At 37.9% G+C, this 27937-nt stretch overlaps 1 protein-coding gene across 1 annotated transcript; it reads right to left on the reverse strand.

The window, feature by feature from the left end:
• Window positions 1-306: 306 nt before the first annotated feature.
• LOC124163570 lies at window positions 307-27549 on the reverse strand. Its single transcript, XM_046540559.1, has 3 exons — window positions 27394-27549; window positions 13084-13367; window positions 307-4179 (listed from the first exon to the last, which is right to left on the reverse strand). Exons 2-3 carry the CDS (start codon window positions 13335-13337, stop codon window positions 933-935), a joined length of 3501 nt encoding a protein of 1166 aa, XP_046396515.1. The 5' UTR covers window positions 13338-13367; window positions 27394-27549; the 3' UTR covers window positions 307-932.
• Between the last annotated feature and the right edge of the window lie 388 nt (window positions 27550-27937).

Raw genomic sequence — 27937 nt, forward strand, 5'->3', positions numbered from 1 at the left:
TGTCTCACCAGAAGTTGCGAATACATTGAAAAAATGTGGTAGAGGACTTTTGACTGGTTTTGCAACCTTGCGATTACATTGCAGCAACTCCATGTTGGTTGCAGCGCAATGTTTTCGCAACATTTTCCAAACACTTTTGATTGGCAGGGTTATTTCCTGATAGCATGAAAGAGCAAAATTTTCACACAGGTTACTAAGTCTTCATGTATTTAGTGAGATTAAATCATATACATTTAGCCAAAAGTGTGTTTTCTGTGATGATTCCACCTATACATAGCAAAATGATTTAAAACCACAAAATTTTTCCAAAATTAAATTTATTTCACAGGATCTATTAGAGTACAGCTTTCCTGTTCGATCAATAGATGAATGCAATATAAGTGAAATGGTATAAAAATTTCCATAAAAAAGATTTAAAAAATATAAAAACTACAAAAACCACTAATTTGGCTATCTCGATCACTTTCACAAAACTTGATTTGAATGTACACATAAGTAAAACATATCTAGCTCACACATCAGGTAAAATAAAATTAAGACGACACATAATATATGGTAAAATATAACACCCTTATTCACTGATTACATATAGAAGGACTGAAAATTAATGAATGATACATTAAAAGATGCTCACTTCATTCACATGTTATTGCAGCAGGGGGTGACATTATTCAGAATTACTAAAGTACCCAATTGAGGAGCTATCGTTAAAAGTAATCCTAATGTTTTCAACATGAATGAGATATAACATGTTTTGAACACAATATGGAATATGGACAAAGGTATGGGTAAGTGTGCGTATCATATGGAGGCTGTGCAAGTTTTTCAATCTCTATTACAATCTTTAAATATTATGTGGAAAAGATAAATTTTGATCAGAAAAACCGATGCCTCCATCAACTACCAAATAGCAGGACTGAACATTTTTAAATTTAAGAATTTGCTTCCAAAGCAAGAATGAACAGTCTGAGATTCACGTCAACTTCCCTTAGCATGTTTAGGTAAGTGAGATCCTTAGTATGACTCATGACCAAGAGTAAATCTCTTACTTCCTGAAGATACAAAATTCCCTTCTTTATTGTTCTCTTCTTACCAAACCCGAAATAGAACATAGCAAACAAGATTTTTGCTTGCAGTGTTACAGGATGGTTCTCTCCAACCTTTATTTTCAGACACTGATAAATGCGTTTCAATAGATTCATTGCTTCAAGCTTCCTTGAGTATTCAAGAAACAGTTTATTGCATACATTAGCACAATTCTCCAGGAAAACCAAAGGCAATGCTTTCTCACCAACATTCTTAAGCATTTCGGACAGCATTTTGTCTACAATGAAGGACACTTTATCGGAATTTCCAGACATAGACACTTCATTCACTGTGTACCAGAAAAACTCTAATGCATCATCGATGATAACGTCACGAGACCTGCTGAAGCATGAATTAAGAAGTTTGGGTATGCCTTCATCAAATCTACCAAGTAAACAAAAAACTCTTCCCATCATCGCATTGACAATAGAGTAAGCTTCCTCATTGTCATCAGCATTAACCTTGGATGAGAGCTCCATCAATTCATTGTAAACAAATTTTAGATTCTGTAGTTTACCCAGCATCATTACCAACTGCAGTCTTCCCCTTTCAACAATAAACCGACAATTATGGCCATACTTAGACAAGACATCTAAACACCACTTAGAAACCTTGTACGCTTCTTCCCACTTATCAGTCTTCATGGGCAAACTTTGATAGCAATGAAAGACCATTATAATGACATCATCTAATGCACTATTGAATTTTCCAAGTATTGACTTGGAAAAAACTCTTGGAATTCCTGGTGAAGATAATGAAGCACTCGCGCCTTGGTCATATCCCATCATTTCAATTCGAGAACGAATGGTGTTGTAGGCTAATTGACTGGTTTCTTCAATAAAAGTCCACTCCTTCTCATCAAACACACCTTTTTTAAGCATTAAAGTGATTCTTTTCAGCCTAAAAAGAGAGATTCTAGGCGGATGATTTCCTTCTCTGAAGCATAACTCATTGAAGATATCCAAAGCTTCATCGAGTCTACCCCGAACTTCAAACAAAGAGCCCCACAAAAACATTCCAAGAAAGTATGGATCATCACCATGCAAAGTCGTATTCTTCCATTTATATAAATGACCCTTGAGGAACCTTTCAGCATCATCATATTGTCCAAGAACAAAGTAACACTGAGCCTTATGAGTTTCAAACCTTATCACTTCTTCTGCACTATCTCCAAGCTGGGTTGTGAGAATGGGCAGTGCTGCCTGGGAAAAATTCAAGGCAGTTTCATAGTTTCTATTACAATTAAGGTCCTCACAAACATCAGCAAGACTCGAAGCATATTCTTTCACCAAAAGTGGATATTCCTTAAAAATTTCCCAAACATTCATAACATGTTGAGCATCCATTTTTAGAGCAAGATTCATAGTACTTCGCAGCACATCCATCTCTAAACCCAATTTCCTTAGCCTGATACGATTCACCAACTGGATTAGCCGATGGACTCTGGCGTTGCTCCCATCAATGGACATAACAAACAGCTTTGACAGAAGTAAGAAGCTCTTCTCCATAACTCCAAAGCTGTACTTCGGATCCGCTCTTGACATGTATTCAATATTAATGCTGTCTGGGGACAGATATGACGCAATGTTCAAAAAGGTGATGGCAACTTGACCATTAAGGGATTTCTTGAGATGATCTATGGTGTTCAATAGTGTGTTGAAGGTGGTTTCCGCATTGCCAACAACACCTTTTTTAAATGGATGGTCCAACACAACTTCACAATTTTCCTTCAACAATTGAAGATAATCCGTGATGGGCGATCTTAGTACCCTATCAGTGTCCTTGGGTCCATCTTGCACAATTTTTTCGTGAATGTAAGAAATGGCCTGCTTTATGGCAAGGGGATAATACCCAAGTTCCCTACAGAGAACCTTTCCATCCTCTTCCTTCCAGCTTGTCATTTGACCAAGAGACCTTTTCAAAACAGCTACAGCTTCCTCGGGTTTGAAACAGCCCAAAGTGATCATGGGTAAACCCTCCCAGTCTTGAAATTGAGAGGTTATGATTATGTGAGGAAAATTGTGATTGCAAAACTTTGCATTACAAGGAAGATACTTCCTGATTATCTTGAGTGACCTGGCTTTGTCATATACCAACAGAGTCCGCTGGTTTCTTATTTTCCCAATCATCTCCTGAATGACTGCAAAGATACTCTTTAATTTACCACCAGAGGTCGTAGCCTCAATTCCCAGTTCCTGGAATGCCAGAGTCTTGAAACAAGCCTCAATAGCTTCAGCACTCTCTGCATTTATCCAAAGAATATTATCATAATGTGAAATAAAGTGTCTTCTACAGTATTCTCTGACCAACTCACTCTTACCCACACCACCCAATCCAACCAACACTACCTTGGTGCAAGAACTAGCTTTTGAACTTGAGTTCTCTGTCTGAAGAATTTCCATCAACTGTTTCAGCTGGCTTTCCCTACCAACAAAATCTGAGACTGGACCACTCAAATTATACTTCATGCCAACCTTATTTCCTTTCCCCAAGCCGGAAAAAACTTCTGCAAACAACTGTTTAAAATCGGTGCTAGTGAAGAGATTTTGTTTCTCCACTTTCCTGTTCTTCCACAGATTTCTTATAATTGCCATCAAACTTTCAACCGTGCTATCAGAGTCCATATTGCTAGCATACTTATCAACCACTAGTTTCGCTGATGTCACCAATTGCATTGGATCAGGACCTCTTACGAAAGCAACCTTATCATGAAATTGTAATATGCTTGACTCAGGAAAACTACACGAATTTTCCAAAGAGTTCACAAAAACATTAGGATTTAGCTGAATTGAGACTCTAGCCAAAAGTTCTTTCCTCACGCCAAAATCACTCTTCCACTTGAATAGCTTTGAACCAAAAATGAAATCTCTAACTTCTGACTCCAGCAACATATTTTGTGAGTACATACCACTGGAATTATTAAAATAAATTAAAACTTCCTGGATATTTCCCAGATTGAAGCCTTGATCAGTTTCTTCCATCAGAGTGGTATACCTCTTGAAAAGCTCCGTGAAATAACTACAAAGGTCTTGATTAGCCGTTTCTGATTTTCCCTCCAATGACAGTTCATGACATGGCATGATAAGGCAAGATCTGAAAGACATTAATGGAAAGAATTTTATTACAAATATGAATTTGATAGAGATTTTTGCAGACATGAGTCCGAGATACATATACAGTAGAATCCTGATTTAACGCCTTTCAGGGGTGACAAAATTTAAAACACTAAATGAGGACCTGCCATTTTTTTCAGGTTTTAGGGTCTGTAATGATTGGAATGGCTTTGTATGAATAAAAAATATTATTTTAAGGTACTAAAACATGCTGCACTCAGCATAATATTCATTGATCAAGTGTTCTCTTCCCAATGAAGGTTGGATAATACTTTTCAGGAATCAGATTTTAAAAATGGGTATTAAAAATAAGTAATGAGAGGATGACAATTGCTTTAATGAAATATTTTAAGAAAATTATAATAAGCATCAACTTATAAGCATTCCCACACAGAATATTATTATGGAAATTACTGATTCCATTTTTACACAAATTTCAGTTGTCTCGATGAGCTTGGTGACTATAGCATTATTCTAATATAATAAGAAAAGGTGTAAGTAGGTACTCGAAAAATCGTCATTGCATCAATAAAGATGAGTGAAATAAAGGGACAGCAGAAGATCGCTAATCCCGAATTCTAAACTACCGAATATCTAGTGAAAGGGAGGTTTTCTGGAATTTTGCCAACTTAACTTTTTCTGGGGCCTCGGCGAAATGAGGGATTTGTGAGTCATTAAAAAGCCTCGAGGTCATCCAAAAAAGGACAATCTTATTTCTAGTATGTGTACAAGTCGATGGTGATTCAACTCGATAGTGACACCATATTCGTTGTCATATATCAGCGGCCTCATGCAGGTCGAATGGAGCCGGGAGAAGTTGCTTACGCGGTACACTGATCACCTTGACTCCGACTCACCTTGTTTCTCAGCAGCTTTTAATGAAATTTGATTGGACCTTGAATAACGATTAGCTAAACTCTGTAAAGTGAAAAGGTTTAATCTTCAACAGAACTGGATTTCATCTGAAAAATTGCCAGTGCCTCTGGAGTTTGGCAATTTCGTCAGGGTTATGATGTCGAAGTCAGCCACCAAGGGATACCTGCCAGATTTTCATATTTTACTGTGCTCTTCTATTTTACTGTAAGCGGAGATTTTTTTCCAGCATGAGCGCTTTATTTAGAGTCATGGACTGTGATAGTTCGTCAAAACTCAGATTGTCATTCTCTTTTGACATAAATTAGCACCAGATAAATATCTTTGAATTGACAGCGATATCAACCAGCCGCATGTCGGTAAATGGGCTCCAGGATATCTAAATTACAATGTAAAATAATGTTGTTCGGTAGGGAAAGAATGCTCTCACTCACGATCATGACAGGGGAATCACTTCCTCGGTTCTTTTGCTGTTCCTCCGTGGAAACTGACATTGGAATGGATTGTAGAAAGAACTTCCAGTGAACTGCGCAAATGATATTGGACCTCCTCTTTTGAAAAGGGAAAGTAGCAGACTTGAAAAATATTGGGCTAGCAATGGACTGCCCGTAGGGAGTAGAGTTGAAAGGGCATAAGCCATCATTTGAAATCATTACGAAAAAAACCATAATTTTAGCGGCCCTCGGAGGATAACGTGTCATCAGTCGTCACATATCATCGAAGTCAAGTTCAAGAAGTGAAGGATAAAGTAGTTTTAGATTATTAAGGGATGACTTTGCTCCATTAGATCGGATCTGATACAAAAAGTGCCTGGTGTTTGGATCAGAAGGGGAGCGAAACATTACGAGAATTACGAGAAGTCCCAGCGCTGCGTTTGCGGAAGAAAGGAGTTGAAGAAGAGTTCCCCGGTAGATTCTATCCACTCTTGGTAAACTTTCATGAGACTCTTCTTGTTGATGAGCAGAAATTCGAAGATTTGGACAATCATTTGCATGAACCGTAACAAAAAAACGTTAAATCAGGCAAAATAAATTTGTTCAGGAAAAATTTTACCACCATAACTGTGGAAAAACACAAAATGCAGAAACACTATACACCCATGTCTCGTATAGCGCAAGAGATGCGTTCCTCGGGGTCTTTGCGCTATACGAATTTGCGTTATACGAGAGCGTTTTAACATTGGGAAGATAGGGATGCGTTCCTGGTAGCATAGGTCTTGGGTATTGAATTTCCTCTAAAACATATATATTCCCATAAATAGCCTTAGAAAACATTATTTATATAAATGTTTATAGTTTAAAACATCTTTAAAGATAGTATGCATGCATTTGAAGACTTTTATTCACGTCAAAAAAATTCTTACGTGCTTTTGAAATTCCCTCCTGACGTGCGGGTGGGCTAACATCTGCTATCTCAGGGGTTCGTAATGCGTTGCCGGCAGTTGACGATTTTTCAAACTAGTCTAAAAACAACTATTGGGTCACCCAGGCCCTTTTGTCGCTCATCGAAATGACAGGAAAATGCTACTTTGAATGCCATTTCATAGCTAGCGGAGTTTATGAATGATAAATCATTTTAATTTGAAGTCCTCCGATTCATTAGCAGCTACGTGAAACAGTCTTTAAATGCCTTGAAACCTGACCCAGGTTTTCCTTCCCTGAAAATGAATGAACGAGATTGAATTCTTTTCCAAAACAATATCGTCTCGTCAACACTAAAAACTGGTTGAGGGGGAAAGGAGCCACTTTCAATCACAGCTTGGAGTTCATCAGAAAATGTTGCGGTGACTGCGCTATCAACACTTGCATATTCACCTGATATCGCTGCACTGAAAATACCTGCTTGCCGTTTAAATTCTGGAACCAACCGGAGCTTTCACTAAATGTCTCGGAGCGATTACCACTCTCGTCTCTTTGTACTGATTCTCTATGAACTTTCCGTATGTGTAGACCGCTTTTTTGAAGTTGGTGCGGCTGAGGTCACTGATGTTTTAACTTCGTCTTTATTCAGAATAAGGCATCGTGCGTTTAAACTTCCGCGCAATATCGCTTTGACGCTCTCCATTTTCAAAGCAATTGACCTCTTTCAATTCCTCTTCTAGGTTTATAGTTTTTCTTGATAAATTCTTGATTTTTCTACACACATTCCTATTTTTTGCCATATTCTCTTGGTTTTTACTCTGTATGGCTCTATCTAAATCACCTTCCACTGCTGAACTGTATTCCTGAGACGCAGAAGGCCTATGACTGCGGGGAGGGAACGAAGCCATTGTGTTTGATTCTCTATAGCGGACCCTTTTATGTGTTGATGCTATTCATGCGCAACTCGGCCACCGCTCCATTTCTCCCACGTAAATACCGATGACCTTGAAGGCTTTAGCGTAGACGGCATAGACCCTCTACCTGGAAGTCAATCGCTCGATAACCTATGACGGCAAAAATACGTCTCAAACCGTATTGCTGAAAAAAAATCATTTCCACTAGCCCCACGCTTAATTAACGATCTAAATTATTTATTATCATTCTGTTAAGGAGAAGAGATAAATTACTTCGGTAGGCCGGCTATCTGGACCCAATGATGAGTAACACTTTTGGCCATTGCACAGCAATGGATTTCGATTAATATATAAACAAAAAAGAAGCTTTGAGGCAAGCAATAATATTAATATGCGTAAAATGATAGAAATTTCGTGTGTACTTCACGCAAGTTCACATTTTATCACGAAAGCCTTTAAGATTTTTGATTAGGCTACACTGCGTTGCAATGTTTCCGCGAGGAACGTATTTGCGCTATATCGAATTGCGCTAATCGAAATTGCGCTATACGAGACATGGGTGTATACGGATACTTTTTACATTGTTCTAATAGGGAATGAATCGGGACCCAAAAAAATCAATGCTAAATGTGGAAAAACGTTCAATGCAAAGACGTTAAATCCGGATTCGACTGTATCGATTAAATTAGGAAGATTACAAGTTTACACAAGGCAAAACAACAACATTTCTTTCTCTGAAATATTTAATATAAAAAATAAGAGAATTATTGCTACTTAGGCATTTTAGACCACTAAGCGGAAGCCCTTGTGCCCCTTTACTGTCACTTCTGAACTTGCAAACCTGATTTTAACGTTCTAATATCTAGCACTATGAACTTAGGTGTATATTGCAATGAGAATCAAGGATTCTGAATAGCTTAAGAGTCTGCACAGTGGCCCGGAAAGCCAAAGACCTGTGGTTTGATTCACCATCAAGGACAATTTTTCCCCAAGGCATTTTCGTGAATTTCACCACCCTTCACTTGGCAGGCTTGCCATATACCACACACCACAAAGTGAAACTTATCTACTGGAATGGGGTTCACCATTGTAAGAGGCTTTTTGAAAGCCCTTATTCCTTCCACTCCAGTCTTCAATGGACCCCAAAGGCCTTAACATGTGGCATTATGAGCCTAAGTACTCAAATTCCAATTCCAATCAAGGAACTAAAAAAGCTTAGTGGTCTGCACACTTACCGGAAAAGTCATCGTTGACTTCTTTGGTTCCTGTTCCAACAGAATTTTTTTTGTAGTATTAATGTGAGTTTTACCACTGTTCATTCAAAAGTGATGAAATACAGTTGAGGACCTCGAATACGGTATCCAGAAACCTCGAAAACTAGAAATCCGGAGTGTTTGAAAATTCCTCTGTGCAGTGTTTCGACTTACCACCTCCTGGCACCACTCTCAGAGCCTTCTTGTTCTAGGACAAGTAGGAAGTTAGCACATGCTTTAAACATTCGCTAACAACCTAGCCAGGGACACGCAGGGATCTCAAATATTGTGCACAAGAGCCTGAACGCAATTACCGTATAAGCACGTGTGTGAGACGCACCTAATTTCCAAGAATTGCAGCCAAAAATGGGGCTGCGTCTCTTACAAAAACTTCTTATCATCCCTTTTCCCTTCCCCGGTCGCAAATTAATGTCCTTGGTTTTCAGCGTTTCAGTCATCTCAAAACCAAGGCCAAAAACAAGCGGGAGGAAGGGGAGTTTCTCCCTTAGTGACATATTTTTACGATTTTCCTGTTTGCGTTTCTTACTTGAAAGCATTGCGCCGTCATGTCAGTACCTCAGAGATAAACATGGAAAAGATCATGAGGGGTTTTCTTCTCCGTAGGGTGCGCTCAATTTACTGCTGTGAGTGGACATACCGCGGCATTCATACTGCAAATAGTAATCGCTTCATCGAGAAACATGTAGTTTTGAAGGACAATACCTGGTTAATAGTCAACATCTATCTTTCCAAGTACAGTGGAACTTGGTTAGTGCGTTCCTCCTTAGTACAGCGATTTCTCTTGGTCCCGGTACCATCCGAACAAAATACAGGTACAAGTACATATTTGGTTAGTACGTTTGAAAAAATTGCGCTTTCCTGGTTAGTACGCTCAATTGCTTGCCCTGACGCAACCCGCAATTTGTTCTCCAGTATCTTCATAAGGGTTGTAAACCTTCAAATTCATGATTTAATTTATTATTATCAGCCTTTGGCATTCTTACATTCATTAGTAGGGATGAAATATGTTTCCATTGTTCCCCTGTAACTAGTTATTTTCCTTTGAGGCAAGTGATGGTTTGTGGGTTCTTGAAAAGGAAAAATATCATCAGAGGCATGGGCTGATGGAGGACCAAGGGTGATTTTGTTAAATCTACGACGTTGCTATTATCTTACAGCACTGAGATTCCCCAAATTGTTGTTCAATCTCTTGAAACGATTCACGCTATGTGCATGTCGTGTTTTGCTTTAAGATTTTCCACAGCTGAAATTCTATTGCTATACTCCCATGAGAGCTTTTAAACAAAATTGTTCTTGAATAGGAAAAACATTGTGATGCAACAGCCTTTGCGATGAGAGGATCGGAACTCTTTCTATTGAGATATATTTGAGCTCAGCAGGTGACTCACCTAGCATTTGGTCTCCAGAAACTGGGAGAATTGAACCTGGTAGACCGAAAAAGTTCAGTTGGTGAGACGGGGTAGGGATGAAACATGTCTCCATATTCCCCAGTAACTTGATATTTTCCTTTGAGGCAAATGATTTATGGTCTGTGGGGTCTTGGAAAGAAAAAAAAAACAGCCGAGGCATTGGCTGATGGATGGCCGAGTGTGCTTCCGTGAAATCTATGATGTGGTTATTATCCTACGGCACTGAGATTCCCCCGATTGTTCTATCTCTTGGGAAGATTCACGCTATGTGCCTGTCGTGTTTTGCCTTAATATTTTCCACGGCTGCTATTCTATAGCAATACTCCGAGAGCTTTTAAACAAAATTGTTTGTGAGTAGGACAAGCATCGTTGAACAACGGCATACATGCGAAGAGAGGATCGGAACTCTTTCTACTCCCTCTAATAGGTCATTACATTCACAAAGGCATTGATTTAAAATTTTGCATTCAGATTCAATTTCTTCCACGAATTTGGATGCGGAGTACACGGTGAGAGGCATTATCTGTTGATATTTGGATTCGAGGTAATTGATACAACCATTCCTAGTAAATATCAGAAGGTTAAGACTCACACCGGAGTGATATTTAAATCCCTATACTGTGGTTATGAGATAAATAATGAAGCCTTCAAACAATATTGCATGTAAACAGCTGAGCTGTACACCGAGCTATGTGGTTGGTATGACATGCCGCCCATGGTACATAAAATACTGATACATGGAACAGAAATTTGTTAAGAGTCCTTTCTTCCTATTGGAGTTTTAACAGATGAAGCATTGATGGCCAGGAACAAAGACATGAGGAAATTCCGAGAGCACTGTGCAAGATAATCCTCAAGAGTCTTTAATAATAAAAGTATCTTTCGAAATCTCCTTTTAATATCTGACCTATACATTTTAATTACATCAGAAGTTCTAATAAAATGAGGCCAGCCTATCAGGTGGGGTGAAAATCTGCTAATTTTAAGTGATTTGCAGAACGACAAAGAGTCAGGTGGGGTGACATGGAACGAGGATTCTTTTAAAATTTGTTATTTTGGGATACATTAAAGTGATTTTATTGAAATTTAAGCATTATTCTCCTCAATTTCCTTAATAATAGTCAATTTATTTAATCTAATGTGACTTTTCAAATACATGGAAGCCGAAAATGTATAAGTGTGAGTAGTTTTTCCAATTTTGGTATCTAGCCGACTATGCTGATGTTCGTGGTTTGAATGTTGCCAATTTAATGTCGTAAGTTCTATCATGGCTATTAAATACAATTTTCTATATCCTTTACTTTAAAATTATAATATTTAAAGTTCTCCATTAACAGCAAGTTATCGCCAAATGCAATGACATCTATATCGAGATTTTCTAAAAAATGTTTAAATAATAACAGCTCAAAAAATGCTAAAATGAAGAGATAGCGTAAAAATAATGCCAAAATAAGATTAAGGCAATCAAAATCAATGTAGAACTTTAATTTTTGTTTCTAATTTAGGTAAAATTACGACGTTATTAATTTTGGCCAGCTTTTTTCGATTTGGGAACACTGTGGGCCGTGGCCATCACCCACCCTCGCAAGTGGGCCCTGTAATGAATACCTATGGGAAACCAATAAACCCCCCGGGTGTTTTAAAATACCCATCAATTTCTTTACCCCACACCATGATTACCTGATCGCGTGTGCCGGGATGGGCCTCCCTATCACCCCAGGACGTCGTGGGAGTTGCGACAAAATATATACCACAATTACAGTCAAGCACGGCCTTAGACCTTCACCTTAGAGGTTCACCTTTGTTAGTGGGTTCTTGGAAGCTAGTCCTAGACAGATCGCAGAAGCTCAACATTAGAAGTACCACAGCGGTATTTTGTTAGTTTTTGAATTTCAAATGGTCACATTAGCAGATTGATTTCACAACTGATTTTCAGCATGCTACTATTCAATTTCTATTTTAGTGCAATGCAGATATATCACAGGATCATTGCACAGATTACCTCAGAGTTTGCCCAACGAAGTTTGTGTTTAAGTTGAAAAACTATATTGCTTCAAAATTTTACTTATCGCCTGAATATTTTTGCCAAATTTAAGTTCAAAATACATACTTAAAAATAGAATATACGAAAGAAATTGTTTACACACACCACCACAACGAGAGGAAACACTTACAGGTCCGCTGTTGTCAACCCTAGGACCGCTGACTGCGATTCTAGGGTTGACAACTGGCACCATGAACTTTGGGTACTTGTCATGGGAATCAATGCACCTGTTTAAATGCACTTTGGTCAGAAAACTGAAGGTCTGGGGTATGATTCCCAGTCCTGGGGACATTGCTCCTATGGAATTTATGTAAATTTCACAGCCATTCTTGCCCAACGAATTGAAATACACCACTAGCATTCTCCATTCAGACCCCATCTCAGCCCAGAAAATATTTTCTGACTAATAAAAAAGGCACATAAGTGTCACCACTAGATAGCATATAACCTTCACAGTGTGATAGACCACATGTTTTTACAGAAAAGTTTTCTCTTGCCAAAGCATCTGATAAAAAAGGCACTTAAGGATACCCATCTAATAGATACAGTAAGCCCTCAGCATATGAAAAAGATGCATTCCCAGACCTTTTTCGCAAGTCGAAATATCTCAACAAGGCATCCTTAAGGGTAGTCATCCTGCAGAATGCAACACAGCTTTATAAATTTGCATTAACTCGCGTTGTGTTGTAATGTAACAAACTAACCTTGCAGCGCGTGCATCGTGGTTGTAGCCAAAATATTTTGCTGCCCGCAGGAAGGAAACAGATGCTACACACTGACCAATTCCTGACTTCACAACAGTTTAATTGATGCTTTATTTTGCTCAACGTGTGAGTTGCTCTAATCCACACCACAATGCATCACCCAACCTCAAAGGAGCCAAATTTGAAATTTTGGCCACGCTTGAATTTTTAAATGTTCATGTCTCGGAAAGTTTTCAAGTCGAATGTTCGTAAGTAGAGGGCTTACTGTGATGTCATTAATGGAAATAAAAACCTATTTCACTCACCGCTCTTGTTTGCTTTCATCCTTATGCCTTTTACAAGTGAAGACCACATTGTCAACAGGAGACTGGCTGACTCCTTGCACTGTCTTCAATGTAATCATTCTCAAGTCTGTGATCTCCTCTTCTAGCATGAACTTTAATGCAAGCATTGCCAACAAGTTTGTGTGCAACTGAGAACAGTCTACTGGCTGGGAATCAATTACTTCTGCCTGTGATGCATCCTTCACATTGTCTCTGGGGCACTTATCTTCCTCCATGGTAGCCAGCAACAGGACTGCATGTAAGATCTGTAGTTAGCGAAAAATTTAATAAATAAAACAAGTTAGAATACATCAACCGAAGAAATCATATTCCAATGATTTCAACATACCACCCACCATCTGTGTTTTAATTGTCTCCCACAAATTTTTTCTTAAAGTTTTGATAGAGATAGAGTTTAAAAAATAAAGGTAACTATATTTTTCCATTTCTTGATAAGTCAACTTCATACTACTGATTTACTCTTGGCAAAAAACATGACTGATATGACTGAATTTGGTCTAAAGCGGAATCAGGGGGTCTATTCTCTAACTCGAGGCGCGGTAGCTTTCTGGTGGAGAGATGCTTAATTAAGCTACTTGCTCCCACTTGTATTCTCTAACGCTGAAGCTCCGGTGAAGGAGCTAGCAGAAGCTACCAGTAGCTTGTTAGGCTCCAACCCTTATCCTCTATGGGCTGTGAAGCTACTTCCGTTGCTTTAATCTAGATACCACGGTAGCTTCGCGAAGTGCGCCCTCGGGACTCCACGCTTCAGCTAGCTACCATCGAAATACATAGGGAATTCCTATGAACCTATTCCGTGAACCAAGTGGCGCATGTTGCTAATCTTTTATTCTATCCCATCAGTATTTTTCTTGGCACGGCTAGCGATGGAGTGGTAAACAAGAAAAGTGTTGACTATTTTTGTTGTTTTCCCTAATTATTTTCTTTAATTAGGTCGGGAATGCTGCGTAAATTATTTGAAGCCTTCAATTATTGTATTCTTAACAAAGTAGTGGGAATGAGTGATAAATTTTGTGACTAAACACATATGTTTCGGAGTGAACTATTGACCACGTCAACTAGTTGATATCATTATTTGGAGAAGAAAAATGTTGCTTTTAATTATTTTATTTCACGTGAAATCTTATTTTGCATGAAGTCATTACTAGTGAGAAGACAAAACTCGAATGCAGTGATTACTACTGATGTTGCGAGAGATAGTGTGTTGCAGTGACGGTACAAATTGATGCATTGAAATCATTACCAATGCCAATGTATCTACTGCACAGAGATGGATGTCTTATTTTTGCAAGTGTCTATACATTTATGATTAACTTTCCCGTGCATTTTCAGCTACAATCTTTGCTGTGAAGTGATTGTGTGAAGAGAGTTTAGTGTTACATTGATGCTGACCTTGGAGAGATGGATATAATTATTTTGTTACAATTCAATGTAAGGTGTTTCATGATAGTTATTAATAAATTTCTTGCTCCTCCAATGAATGAATGTGTTCATGACCTCATTCTGCTTTCATTTGTGTCTCTTTGGCATTATATACGCATTTAATTTCAGTGCCGGTAGTTAAGGCTGTGTATTTGTTTTGAATTTTGAAAAAGTGTAGCCATGGATATTCCCAAAGTCCATGGAGGAAGTCATCACAGAAACAATAATATGATATGACTTTATATTAAGAGAAAGAACTACGTAGGTTGGTTTGAATGACATGCAAAACTATTGTTCACACTCAAAGGAAATAGACTAATGATGGAGTGGAAAGCCTAATCTTTACAATTCATTCCGTACTAATATTTTTCAATTTGCAGCATAATATTCCTAGGCAGCACAAAAGACATTTTACCCCATTATTCCCCTAATTTTACACTGGTAAATTGTGGTCAAAGATGTAACCTGCATGTTAACGGGTAAAATATACATAAATTGAAGTGGTAAAATTTGGGTAATTTGGAGGTAAACCATTGGTAAAATTCGTACTTTTCCGGTTATAACTTCCCGAAGCGACATCATAGCCATCAGTGGAGCTTAAAAATAAACATGACGACACTCTCTCTATCTGTGCGATTGTGAACTAGCAGCACATAGCTTTAGTGCACTATAAGTGTTCATATGCACGATAAATCGAAATTGATATTGAAGAATAACTGTTTATTGAACGACGAAAAGTGACTAAATATACAAATACAACATTTATACTAGGAAATAACCACTTGGCGAAAGAGAAATAATAACAAAAATAGAACCCACATTCATAAGGACATATACCAGAAGAAAGAGAAATGACCAAAATAAATAACAGTTATGTTTTACGAGGAATTTCCGATTTGATTTCTTTTAAAATAAAAATGTTAAACTTGGAACAAATTTTCTTTCGTTGAGCACTCGGTGACAACAGCTTCTGCACCAAACTCCTCATAGGGCATGATTACGAGGAAACAAATTTGCCCAAACGAGAATCCTAAAAACTGCTTTTCCAAACTTTTTCACCTGAATTTTTCAGTGGAATCAGTTTAAATAAAGAGCATTACACTTTCACAGAGGATGAGGGAACCAAATTTCAGCTATATAGGTTATTAAAAAGTATATTGTCTCACCATGGCGTCACAACAAAAAGTGATGTAACTCTCTGGTCAAATTTTCCCTGAATTAAATTTTACTATTTTCAGCATTATATCAGGTAACTTAGTTTAGTTTACTTCATGCTCCAGTAATAATTAGAAATTATAATTGCCAGGCACATTACTTTGGCACTTGCAGTCGCGTTCATGTTTTTCCTTCATTGTTTATTTGTCCACTCGTAGCCAACGTTACAGTCCACTAGTCGCAAATAGTAGTTGAGGATCCAGAATAGCCAACCATCAAGATGTGAATTCAATCTTAAATAAAATTATTTTAATGAAAATAATTATCCGATGAAAATTAGAGCTCTCCTCTTTTATTAACGAAAATAATCAGGTAATTTTTAAATACTTGATTTTTTTAAATGAAATTTTTGTTAATGACAATAGCCTTTCATCGATAGTGTGTACATAATGTAAAATGTAAAACTAAATGCAAAATGAAATCTAAAATATGTAATTTGAAAAATATCACTACAATGTTGCAGTGGATATATTGAACTTTACTTTTCTCAACCTCATACAATTAAGTTAATGCCTCAATATATATTTTTTATACTTCATTGTTGGCAATTCTGCATGTAAGTAATTACGAGGTAAAGAAAGGGTAAAGGTTACTAGGGTAAATTTGCCCCAAATTACCAAAATAATTTCTGTCTAAATTATCTTTTGTGCTGACTGGGTTGTAACTATTAAATTGTATTTATTGAATTTTAACTATTTATCTATGGTTATCTTTGATAAAAATTTTAGGCAGAATATTTATGTTTATGTATGTAGGTAGGTGAAGAGAAAGTTAATAATGAATTGAATCTAGATAATCTTAAAAAAATATTACAGTACTCATCATTAATCCTCATAAATAACATGGAGCTGTTTTTCTGCAAAAACTATTGGCATACAAGTATTCGTACAATAACTGTTACTACACATTGACAAGTAAGAAATTCAATCAAAAAGTTACATGCATTTTACGGGAAAATATGTAGAGTTAAGGATATGATTGAGGCATGCACACCTGTTATTACAAGCTAAAATTAGAAGTATTACTTCAATTAATTACTTTTTAACTCTTTCGTCCACCTTACTTGGAATGGCATTTTCACAAGCTAACTGTGAACCACCTTGAAACGTTAATGCCTACAAAATTCTACCAAACAAATGTTAATTTTCATTCTGCAGCCAAATCCAGGAAAATAAACGAACCATGGAAATTGTGATCTTAAAACATTTTTCACTCCATTACGAGAAAATATAGACGGTTTAATTTGGCTGTGGATGTAAAGTACCTCCCAAGGTCTTCCTCCGGATATTTAAAAAAATGAATAATGGAAATAGGGTAGTTTCCTTCATCAAAGAAAACGAAAGGCATTGATTGCGATTCGTTACCCACCATTAGTGTATTCGTAATATACAAATTATTTGGTTTTAGAAATACCGGTTTAGAGGAATGGCAAGGGTCAATTTTATCCTCATTTGAAAAAGGCCAGATTGGCGCCCATGCGATGCCACTCCACGTGACGTCACAGAGAACTAGTTTCTATACGAGTAAATAGGAGTTTTACATCGTCTGAGGTTACCAATGCATGCATGAGGCACAGAGCTCAGGGAAACATCTCTTAATAATCACCCATTAAAATTACCTAAGTTCGGAAAGTTTTCCTCTAATACCTTATAAAAAAACTTTCCTAAGGAAAGTTTTTTAATAAGGTATTAATAATCCTTATTTAAGCCAAGCGCTACCTGCTAGCAGGGTACTCTGCTACCTGCTAGCATTCTGCGTCGTATCAGTGCTCAAAGCCTCCCCCCAAGGTCACCTCACTTGAGGAACCAGAACGACGTCACACGGAGTTTTCCCAGCATATATACTTAGCCGTCGCGTTTTCGCGCACTTGACAATTTCCACTTTTCATTTAATCGCGAAAAATAGATATCGTCATATAAAAATCTAAAAGCATGAAATACGTACTCGAGGAGTAATTATCTTTCGATTAAGGCAATAAAAAAATAATAAGAAACCACCCTATTGTGATTTTAAAGCACTTTTTCCCCTTTTTATACCCTGTCACGAGAAATACTACAAGGTTAAATTTTTTGGGCACATGATAAATAACCAATACATCAAAATTTGAGGGGCCTCCCCAACTAACACTACAGGATCGACACCAGTGTTCTGAGTAACTTTCAATCTTATACTAGACATTATATGAATGTTTTTCATTCCTCAGGAAATGGTAATACTTATGCAATATTTAGTGTTCTGTAAAAATTGCTATACATTATTATATTGAATAATATTACTACACAGAGAGTATGAGGTTTCTGGGCCAACCCTTCGACGGATACCGCACTGGGGCCGGGAACCAAGCCCGTGGCTTATGCGCCTGATCACCCAGGGAGGGGCTGGAGAGCATGGTTCCCACCCATACTGAAATATAAGATTCACGGTTTTTTCCAGGTTTTCACGGTCTAGATGTCTTCAAATTCATGGTCTGTAGAAAAACCATTTTAGGCAGAAATATTGATCGCCTTACGATCATCGGCCGCACGTTAACTAAAAATTTAACAAACGCGACAGACGCCGCGAATGCAAAGGCAGCAATGGAAGTGCTACCTCTCTTGGCGTCGCTAATTCAGCTCCGGCTTAAGTTTGTGAGCGGGAAAATGGAGGGACCAGGATGCCAGGGAAATTAGGAAGTGTCTGAATTTTCGCCAGGGTTAATGAACACTTTGGTAACCAGTCTTCTGGCTTTGGTACACGTCGTCATGGCACACGGACCAATAATTACGCTTAGAATATACGTGCGCAGATAAATGCGTGGACAGTGCCTACGTATGACTGACTTAGAAACATGAAACATCGACACATCAATTTTTCTTTTGCTCTTTCAATGGTAGTTCTACAATCAAGTTTGAGCGATTTTTAAGGCTATATGACGAAATTCACGGCTTTTTCCGGGTTTTTTCATGGTAGACTAAATTCACAGCTTATTCATGGTTTTAAGGTTTTCACGGTTGAGTGGGAACCCTGGAGAGGAAGGAAAAAGGAAAGGGGCGCCGCCGCCATGGGAGCCCGCCGACGCCTCTGAGATAGGGATAGGTACGGAAGGGACGGGACGAGGGAAAAACACCCCAACGCTATAGAAGCGAAGGGGGCCCTACTATTAGTGAAACCAAGCATAAGCAATTTATGTTCTAGCGATCCTAGTGGATTTTCCTACGAGGAAGAAAAATCCATCGATCGAATCGCTAGATAATATTACTACACAGTACAATTACAAGGGTACATCAGCTTGAGCTTTCCGGAAGTGAAAACAGAAATTGGAATTTTTAACAGAACAAAGCGTTAAAAATTGCCAGCACCGAGGTACAGATCTACAATACTGAGGTGAGCACAGTAAATGTTAAAAAGAGTGAGAGGGAATATTAATATAAGTTTCATGAGAGGACAGACAGATAAAAACTATCAACCAATAATGCAATACATAAGCCAATTATAGATACAGGGGAGAGCAACAATCTAGGTTTCTGCCAAAATTTTTGACTCCTTATTTCCTAAATTTCACAATTTTAAATTAAATTGACTATGCATAGTAAATTTAGATATTCAGTCAGAAATGAATTTCCAACCATGGATTAACAATGTCAGCTTAATTCTCTCCACATAAATCATTACTTGAGGGGGTGAGATGCCAAGGTGTAAATGTGATTTTGTCTCCAACACAGAGTCATGTACAGAAATTAGGCAAAGAAGGCAAATTAGATCAACTAATACATAGGAGAGCATTTGATCTTCCACTCGATGTCAGCACCGAACAAGAGATTCACTTATACTCCTTGGCCATACCTACTTTTTGTAAATTTCTTTTAACACTTACAGTCCAAACGCCAATCACATCAACTTACAGAATGGTGAGACAAATTAAATACAGCTTTTCACGTCAATTGACTGAATGTTCTTTCACACAACATTTAAATAGTTATTCCATCATTAAACGTAATCTGTGTGTCCTTGTTGTTTCCTTGGTATAGTTAGTTCAACTCAAAGCCTATATATAGCATATGCATGCAGAAATATAATGTTTTCAATTGTCATGCTTGTCAAGGAAATTGGGGTTCTTTATAATGACAGAAGAATCATCCACAGTTTATACAAAAACCAAGTAGCCGTGATAAAATCAGGGCCCAGCTGTGAAGAAGGAAGAATTAAGAAAGGAGTGCGACAAGGCTGTACATAGTCACCCGTAATTTTCAACGTTTACATTGAGAAAGCCATTAATGAAATCAAAGAAAAGGAATTGGGAGTGAATATCCATGGAGAAAAAATTAGCATGCTAAGATTTGCCGATGACATAGCCCTTATAGCAGAAACAGAGAAGGATTTGAAAAATATTCTGGTTAATATGGGTAGGGTAATGAGTAGATATCAATGAGTAGAGGTGGATGAATTCTGTTATTTGGGAAGCAAGATAACTAGTGACGGGAGAAGCAAGAAAGAAATTATCAGCAGAATAGCCCAGGCGAAGAGAGCATTCCACCAATAGAGAGACCTGCTTACAGCGGGAAACTTAAATATGGAAGTAAAGAAACAATTTATAAGAACCTACATCTGGAGTATGCTCCTATACGGAAGTGAGGCATGGACAATGACCGCAGCGGAGAAAGCAAGGATAGAGGCCTTTGAAATGTGGTGCTACAGAAGAATGATGAAAATCAAATGGATCGACCGAGTTAGTAACGAGGAAGTCCTAAGAAGGGTAGGAGAGAAGAGAAGCCTCATGAAAACCTTAATAAGAAGACGGAACAACCTTATAGGCCACATCTTGAGACATGATGGCCTGATGAAGACAATCGTCGAAGGACAAGTGGAAGGCAAGAATGGAAAAGGAAGACCCCGAACAAAATATATGGAACAAGTAAAGAGAGATGTGAAAGAGAAGAAATACGTAGATGTGAAAAGATTAGCTGATAGGAGAACTTGAGTGGAGAGCTGCATCAAACCAATCCTAGGATTGTTGACCAGTGACGATGATGATGAGTTATATTATAATATTGTAATAGATTTTTGCGAAGTAGAAAAAGCGGCCACCACACATGATGACCTGCAGTTTTTGGGCCGGGATGCTCAGTGTTAACAAATTCTGTACCAAACTCTGTTAAGAAAAAAAAAATCACTTGTACTCCTTGGCTTCTCACCCCATCATTAAGCAAACATTTGATGAGTACTTTCTTGATCAGGAATAATTTTAGGTCCAATCACACCCTTCACTCACCTGGTAGCAAACGATTTCAAATAATTAACCAGCAAAAATAATATAGCTTACTATTATCCTCATTTACGGGTGTGAAAGAGTGGTCTAGGAACAATCATGTCCCCCTGCCCCCTTGCACACAGGCCTTAGCACATTTGAGTAAGAATTTTCAAAAAATCCAAGACAAATTAAAAATATATGCCGCGCACAAGTGTCCACAGATATCACACAGATTTGAAACCGGCACTCACAAAATAATTAATCCACCCAATCGTCGATCATATTCCCTTCCAATGACATATGTTTGCTCAATTGCTCGAGGGAAATTATCTCTCGTGATTTTCCATGGGTAATATGGATTAAACTACACAAGAATACATTCGACTCTTTCCCGCACGAGTTGCACGTAAAAGTTTGTTGTGATTTCCGTACCCATGTCCTACGAAACATGATTTAAATTTTTTTTTTAAACCGTGAAATCTAAATGGAATCAGAAAAAACCTGTGAACTTCATGTGGATCCAGGATTTCTTTCTGAGGGGGCACAAGCAAGGCCGTATCCAAGAATTTGTTCTGGGCTGGGGGGGAAGGATACCTCGTAATACATAACGAGCGCAATGATAATGGGTCCGTAAAAAAATCTTGAACATTTTTTGAGTGTCTGAGGGGGGACACGTGCCCCCGTGTCCGTCCTCCCCTAGATCCGCCTATAATTGCAAATGTTTTTCTAACGCATTAACTGAAAAACAAAACATTAAACATAGGTAGTGAAAAAAAACTCTTTGGCCAACCCTTACAATTCATTAACAATCTACCTGGGTGAATGCAAAAAATTGAACAAACGAAAAAGAGCCACGGAGGGGATTCGAAATCGACTAGTCAGGCGCGTAGCCAGAAATTTATATAGGGGGGTTAAAATTTGTCTGTTGTCAGTCAACCGTTCCCTTTACAAATACCATTGGTACACTATTTCATTCGAAGATTTCCGCGAAACTGGAAATATGAATTTGATAAAGACACCAATCTTTAATACATTTGACCATATGCTAAATAGTGTTGTATTTTAATAGGCCGGGCTTAATATATTGTGCAAAAAAGAAAAAAAATTGGGGTGGGGGGTTACTTTTAAGCCCCGATGTGACCCCAAAAGACGTGATACAAAAATTTTGTGCCCTCCGCGGGTTACGTGCCTACTTTAAAGGCCTGGTTACACGGTACATTAACACGTACAAGTTAATGTACGTTTGCGTGAATGATTTTGGTGGACCGGAACGGAACATGTACGAATGCATGAACCAAATTAGAACAGGTTCTATTTTCCGTTCATGCATTCGCACAAGTTGGGTGGTTACACGGTGCATTTTGGCGTTCATTCTCGCTTTCATACATTTAGACATTAGCCCGTACGTGTTAATGTATCGTGTAACCAGGCCTTAATGGTTGGGTACTAGCGCTCTAATCGCCATGTATGGTGGCTTAACACTGTTCATAATTATCATCCTTATGTCACACACAGTAAGTGAGACCTGGAATTTCACATGAAATTCACGGCGCGACTAACCCACACAGCACACGGACACCTTTCGGACATCCGGTGATTGTCCGCCAAGTGGCCTATGGACATCCTACGGACAGCCGAATTCATACAAAATGATGTCCGCTGCAAGTCCGCATGTCAGTAAAAAAGGTGGCCTATGGACGACCTGAAATTGTCCGCTCTGGACACCTTCAGGACACGTTTAGGTTAGGATTGCATTTTGTTCGATACTAATAAATAATAGGTCCAGACAAGAATTTAAATAAATAAGGCATCAATTTCATGCACAATATTTATTTGGCTTCTTAAAACAGTACAATGCCAGAAACTACATACGATTTATTTAACTTTCTTCTTCCCCTGTAACCTCTCCTTGGCGTGCCTTAGCCAGCTTTGGATGGCAACCTCCACATCCTTTTCAGGGGCTGTCTTGCTCTCCTGCACTGCTCCTGTAATAATGAAGTATATAAACATTTCATTGTAGCAAGAAATTGTATCTTGTACGTAACAAGCAGATTACATAAGACAGGACGCTACAGTCTTATTAGTCACATGTTTAACATTCTTAAGGTTTCAAAATTAGGAAACCTGTCCATTACAGGCTGAATACATTTTACAAACTTTTCTTTGACTTTTTCTTGTTCTAAAATAAGAAAAGATTTTGAGTACAATTATTAATGTGTTAGTAATGTATATATTATGATTAAGAACATTTTTCATAGAACAATTGTTGAACTAGATTTTAATCCCAAATATGAGAAGACTGTTGCCTGTTAGACCCTGGTGCACCATCTAGAAAAAAATTCTTTGATCCATCCTTGCCAGACAGCTTAGTAGAGGTCTCGAAAAAGATATTGGAAAAAGCATTCAAATGGAGGATAATATTTCTGAACAATTGGTCTCCCCTTGAAGATTATGACTACACTAGAGTGAATTGTGGAGGTGAAGAAAAGTGTTACATAAGCTGGAGCTAAGGAAGACTAATGCAGAAGAGCTGAATATGATATAGGAGTAAAGGAAACTAGAAAATTTAAAGGAGGAAGTTTAAGTGAACTAGATCTCTTGGGATTAGTGTGAAAACAGCCACACTGATTTGGCACACAAACCACTTAGCTGCATTGGCCGAGATGCAACTTAAAAAAATAGAAACTTTGAAAAACTAGCAAAAACTTGCTGTAGTTAAGGCCATTCCATGATTTAGATCTCCGAATTCTTCCAATCTTAATAATTAAAATAGATCTTCTAATGTAGTCTGGTATCAAGGCAAAAGTGACAACCTAGCTCACTGGCAATATTCACATTTCGACAGAGACATAACAGGGGAATAGCAGCTAAGGCCTGCTGTGAGCTACTGAAATTTCTATAGCTCCTACAAAAATACCTACTTCAAAACATCTTAGTTAGCTAGAGCTACTAGAAAATAGTAGCTTCTGTAGTACTGTGCAACTACCATCCCTGTTGAATAAGTTATCCCATTCTTAAGTTCTACAGGTGCTATACATCGAACTTTTATAGAGCATGAGATCCTTTTCAACCACGTTTTTGGTAATTATACCTCCCATATGCAGAACAAAAATTGTTTTCAAATGTTTGAATTACTTGGTAGTGGAATCTGCATCTGAAAATAATACATAACAATACTATTTTCTCTACCTTTAGCATGGAAGGGTGAACCTTGTATTACAAGATGTTTAATAATTATTTAAATTTACTTTATATGAGCTCCCTTTACAGGAGCAATTTGTCAAAAAAGTATCCAGACCAAAATTATTCCTCCTTGCTCAAACCTATATAATAATCAAACGAATACTTACACCTCTCTCACATGCCTCGCTTTAGCATGTTCCAGCCAACTCTTCACTGTAACTTCCACACTAGAATTGGTGGCTGTATCGTCCTGGTTAAATGCAACATCTGTAAAGAATGAAGACAAATAAGTATACAGACAATTATAAGAAGAGAGACATACAAACTCCACTACATGAAAGCTATAGTCAGTAAATGCCTCCAGGTAAATATATCAGGTTCACGATACTCTAAACCAAAATGTGTACCGATGGCTGTACGAAAAGATGCACAAGTTCTATTTTCTGGGTATAAGATTTCATGCAGCAGTTTGAGCAAATAAATGAACCATGAAACATAGCCTTAAGGTTTGTTTACACAATATATCACTTACAATTAGACCTTGTTTAGATTCATCCCGAGTTTCTTACAGTCGTCCTATAGTTTCCACTAAATTAAATGCATGGATGACTAATAGCACAGTTACTTAGTTTGTAGTTAAATTAGTTTATATTTTATTAGGTTAGCAAAGTTTGGCAGAAAAAATATAATAAACGCTATAAAAGTTACGTCGGCATTGTAATTTTTCAATCCCTAAGCCTTATCTTTACTGACATAATAGATCATTTATTTATTTAGGACCTAAAATTTTTAATTATTAACCTAGTTCCATCAAACAGATAAAGAGTATAAAAACTTTTTGTAAAAAGGCTAAACATTGGTGGTTATCCTATCATAACATTATTGTTCTTTTTCGATGCGTGCGTAACTATACATATCGAAAGAAATCACACGGTGTAGTCCGATTTCAAAGAATTAATAATTTACGTGAAACCTATTAATCATACATGCGTGTTGCAAAATCCCCCGGTTACACGTAAGTACAATTCCTAGTTATATTTATTGCCAAGAACCCTACTTGATTTGATTTAGGAACGGAACCAAACGGACCGTTGGGACTTCCAACAAATTCAGCCGTAGCCTACGCTATCAAAACAACAGGTTCTATTTTATGCGCTAGCACTTACATTATTTCCTATACGTTCTCGCGTACAGAGACTATAGTACAAGAACTTCCACTTTAAATTATATCATGTAAACAAGGAACAAAAGCGAAAATTTCACCATGAACAACGGAAAAAGACGCTACCTTTAGTTGCCAAGTAACGGTTTTACCAAGACGGTAATGTTGTTCCAAGCAGAGCCATATTTTTCCTCGAGATGTTACAGGCTGAGTTATAAGAAATATAAGGAGCATGCGGAAACACTATACTGCCGCCAGTGAACGCCAAGAAAAAATTATTTAGAAGTCACATCAAACTTACTTGCAGCAGCATCTTTGTAACCGCCAAACCACCATGCTGTCTCCGGTGTTCCGTTCCGGTACCTCTGTTGGAAAGGAGGAACGGAGGAATGTGGAGAACCATGGTAGAACACCTTCCTGAATCGCGGAGTAGCGGTAGATTCAAAATTCGTTCGCCACCAAAAAAACTAGAATTTCGATATAAAGTAAAGGTACGGCAGTACTTACCTTCTATCTTCTACTACTTCTTCTACTTGCCTATCCTTAAATTGGACAATTACAATTTCTAATCTGGGAATGAGGCCATCGATGCCGTGATAATTTTAGGAGAATTCTTACCATTAAAAATTAAAATGAATTTAAAGCGTTATGTTTCATTAAAATACTTTCCAATCAATCGCCTCTGAGATTTTTTAATCCCTAGAGAGTAAATATTAATTAATCAATAAGTTGAAAGAGTTCATTTAACCTGTAGGAATGGAATGTCCCCGAGACGGCTACGCGACGTCCGCAGGACATTGGTACATAATATAAAATTTCAGTAAAAATCGATAAATTCCATTATTCCTGTTGTTAATTTTTGTAAAAGTTGCTAAATTTGTTTAAATTTAAGTAATTTTTATAATCATGAAAAGTACGGGTTTATTGTTCATCCAACGCTTCTCAACCGTACAACATACGGAAATTTTTAATTTTTTGAAAGTTTCTAAAATTGTTGCTAAATTTATTTAAACTTTAAAAATTGTTATAAATAATGTAGAGAGTCATAAGTTCGTTCAATTGTTGTTGTTTAACCCGTGAGGCATGTAGAAATTTTTAACGCTCGTAAATGTTACTTAAATTGTTGCTAACTTTGTTTAAACTTAATTAATTGTTATAAACAATATAAAACTTAAAAATAGCGTACATTTGTTGTTCTTAAACTATAGAAGCGGTAAAAATGTCAATTTTTTTTTCGTTAAATAGTTTATAATTTCCTCCGAGTCCACACTCCAACAAGAGGATTACATTTGGTTACCTAAAATAATCCTCAAAATATCTCTTCCTCCACGAAAACTTTCCTCTTCCTCGATCGGGAGGAAGTATTCTGGCTTCAGAAACGAGAGAGAGTTTTTTTTCTTTCTCCCTTCTCCTATACTCCCTACTCGGAGGAGGATCACGAGACTTTCTCTCGGAGTTCCTCCTTGAGGAGGTGAGTGTTTTAAGAGGAAACCAAAACTCCCAAACCCTGCGTAATGGGACACTAGCTGGACGTCCGCTGGACATTCGAGATAGGACAGTGTGCGGACGGATGGCCAGGACAGCCGGCGGATGTCCTCTGGCTGTCCTGAAAATCCGCGGACACTGAGAGGACGCGACGGACGCGCAGCGGACGTCCTCTGGCAACGATGTGCTGTGTGGGAAAGCACACGGCTTAATCGAAGGTTTCACACACATATCGTAGAAATTTCACCGATTTATCCCATAATTCGAAAAGACATATATTTCCAAAAAGGGCTCATGAATAACTATGAAAATAGAAACTCTTGTATAGAAATAAAAAAAAACATGCGCTAACTTCCACCGCTGACATGTTGTAAGGACACGTGCTCACAGGCAAGCTGTCGCAAGCTGTATTTGAGGAAAGAATTGAACTCGACGCACATTCACACCAAACATATCCCAGTTAAACATCGGCAGATACAAGACGAGACTACCAAGTAATAAAATAGGCTAACAACGGAAGTACAATTCGCATTCAACAGCGACGCTATACTACCGGGACACTGTCGCACGAAGTTACCTTTTTGGTCGACTTTGACAGCCAGTGGAAGACAGATGACTTCTTCACGGAAAATAGGAATGCCGTAATGTAGCCTTTGTGAATGACAATTAAGGGACACGAACACCAATTGCAAATGTTATGCAGCGGATCCAAGTCGCACGTAGAACCGCAGCCAATTCCAGCGAACCTTCAAGTCTCGATCAGGAAATGAGGAGGAGGGGAATTTGCGATATATGTTTGGACAGAGTATCGATGGTCAGCTAAATCGATATACGGCTGAGAATATCGTCAATTATGAAGCCACTGCTCCATTTGATATCGGAAAATTAAAATATTTTTATAATATTCATGATATACATTTTTAAAATAGTATCTTCTGTATAGGCTTAAATGACATAATCTAAGATTCGATATCCTACTATTTCCCACGGTCAGACGGACCCCCTCCTGTTCTCTCCCTTTCCCCCTCCGAACCCCTTCTCGGACAGTTGCGTCATCTTTTTGGACCCTGATAAAAGTAGCCATATTGCATCAAATCTACGCCGAACCGTAAAACACTGAC

This window comes from Ischnura elegans, chromosome 8 (assembly GCF_921293095.1).
Source record: "Ischnura elegans chromosome 8, ioIscEleg1.1, whole genome shotgun sequence".
Taxonomy (NCBI): domain Eukaryota; kingdom Metazoa; phylum Arthropoda; class Insecta; order Odonata; family Coenagrionidae; genus Ischnura; species Ischnura elegans.

Bases quoted from the DNA above. Each gene is read 5' to 3' on its own strand.
- LOC124163570 (XM_046540559.1), bottom strand. From the start codon at position 13,337: ATGGAGGAAGATAAGTGCCCCAGAGACAATGTGAAGGATGCATCACAG. The intron at 4,180-13,083 runs GTGAGTGAAATA...AATGTCTTTCAG, and splicing joins GATGAAAGCAAACAAGAGCG to ATCTTGCCTTATCATGCCAT.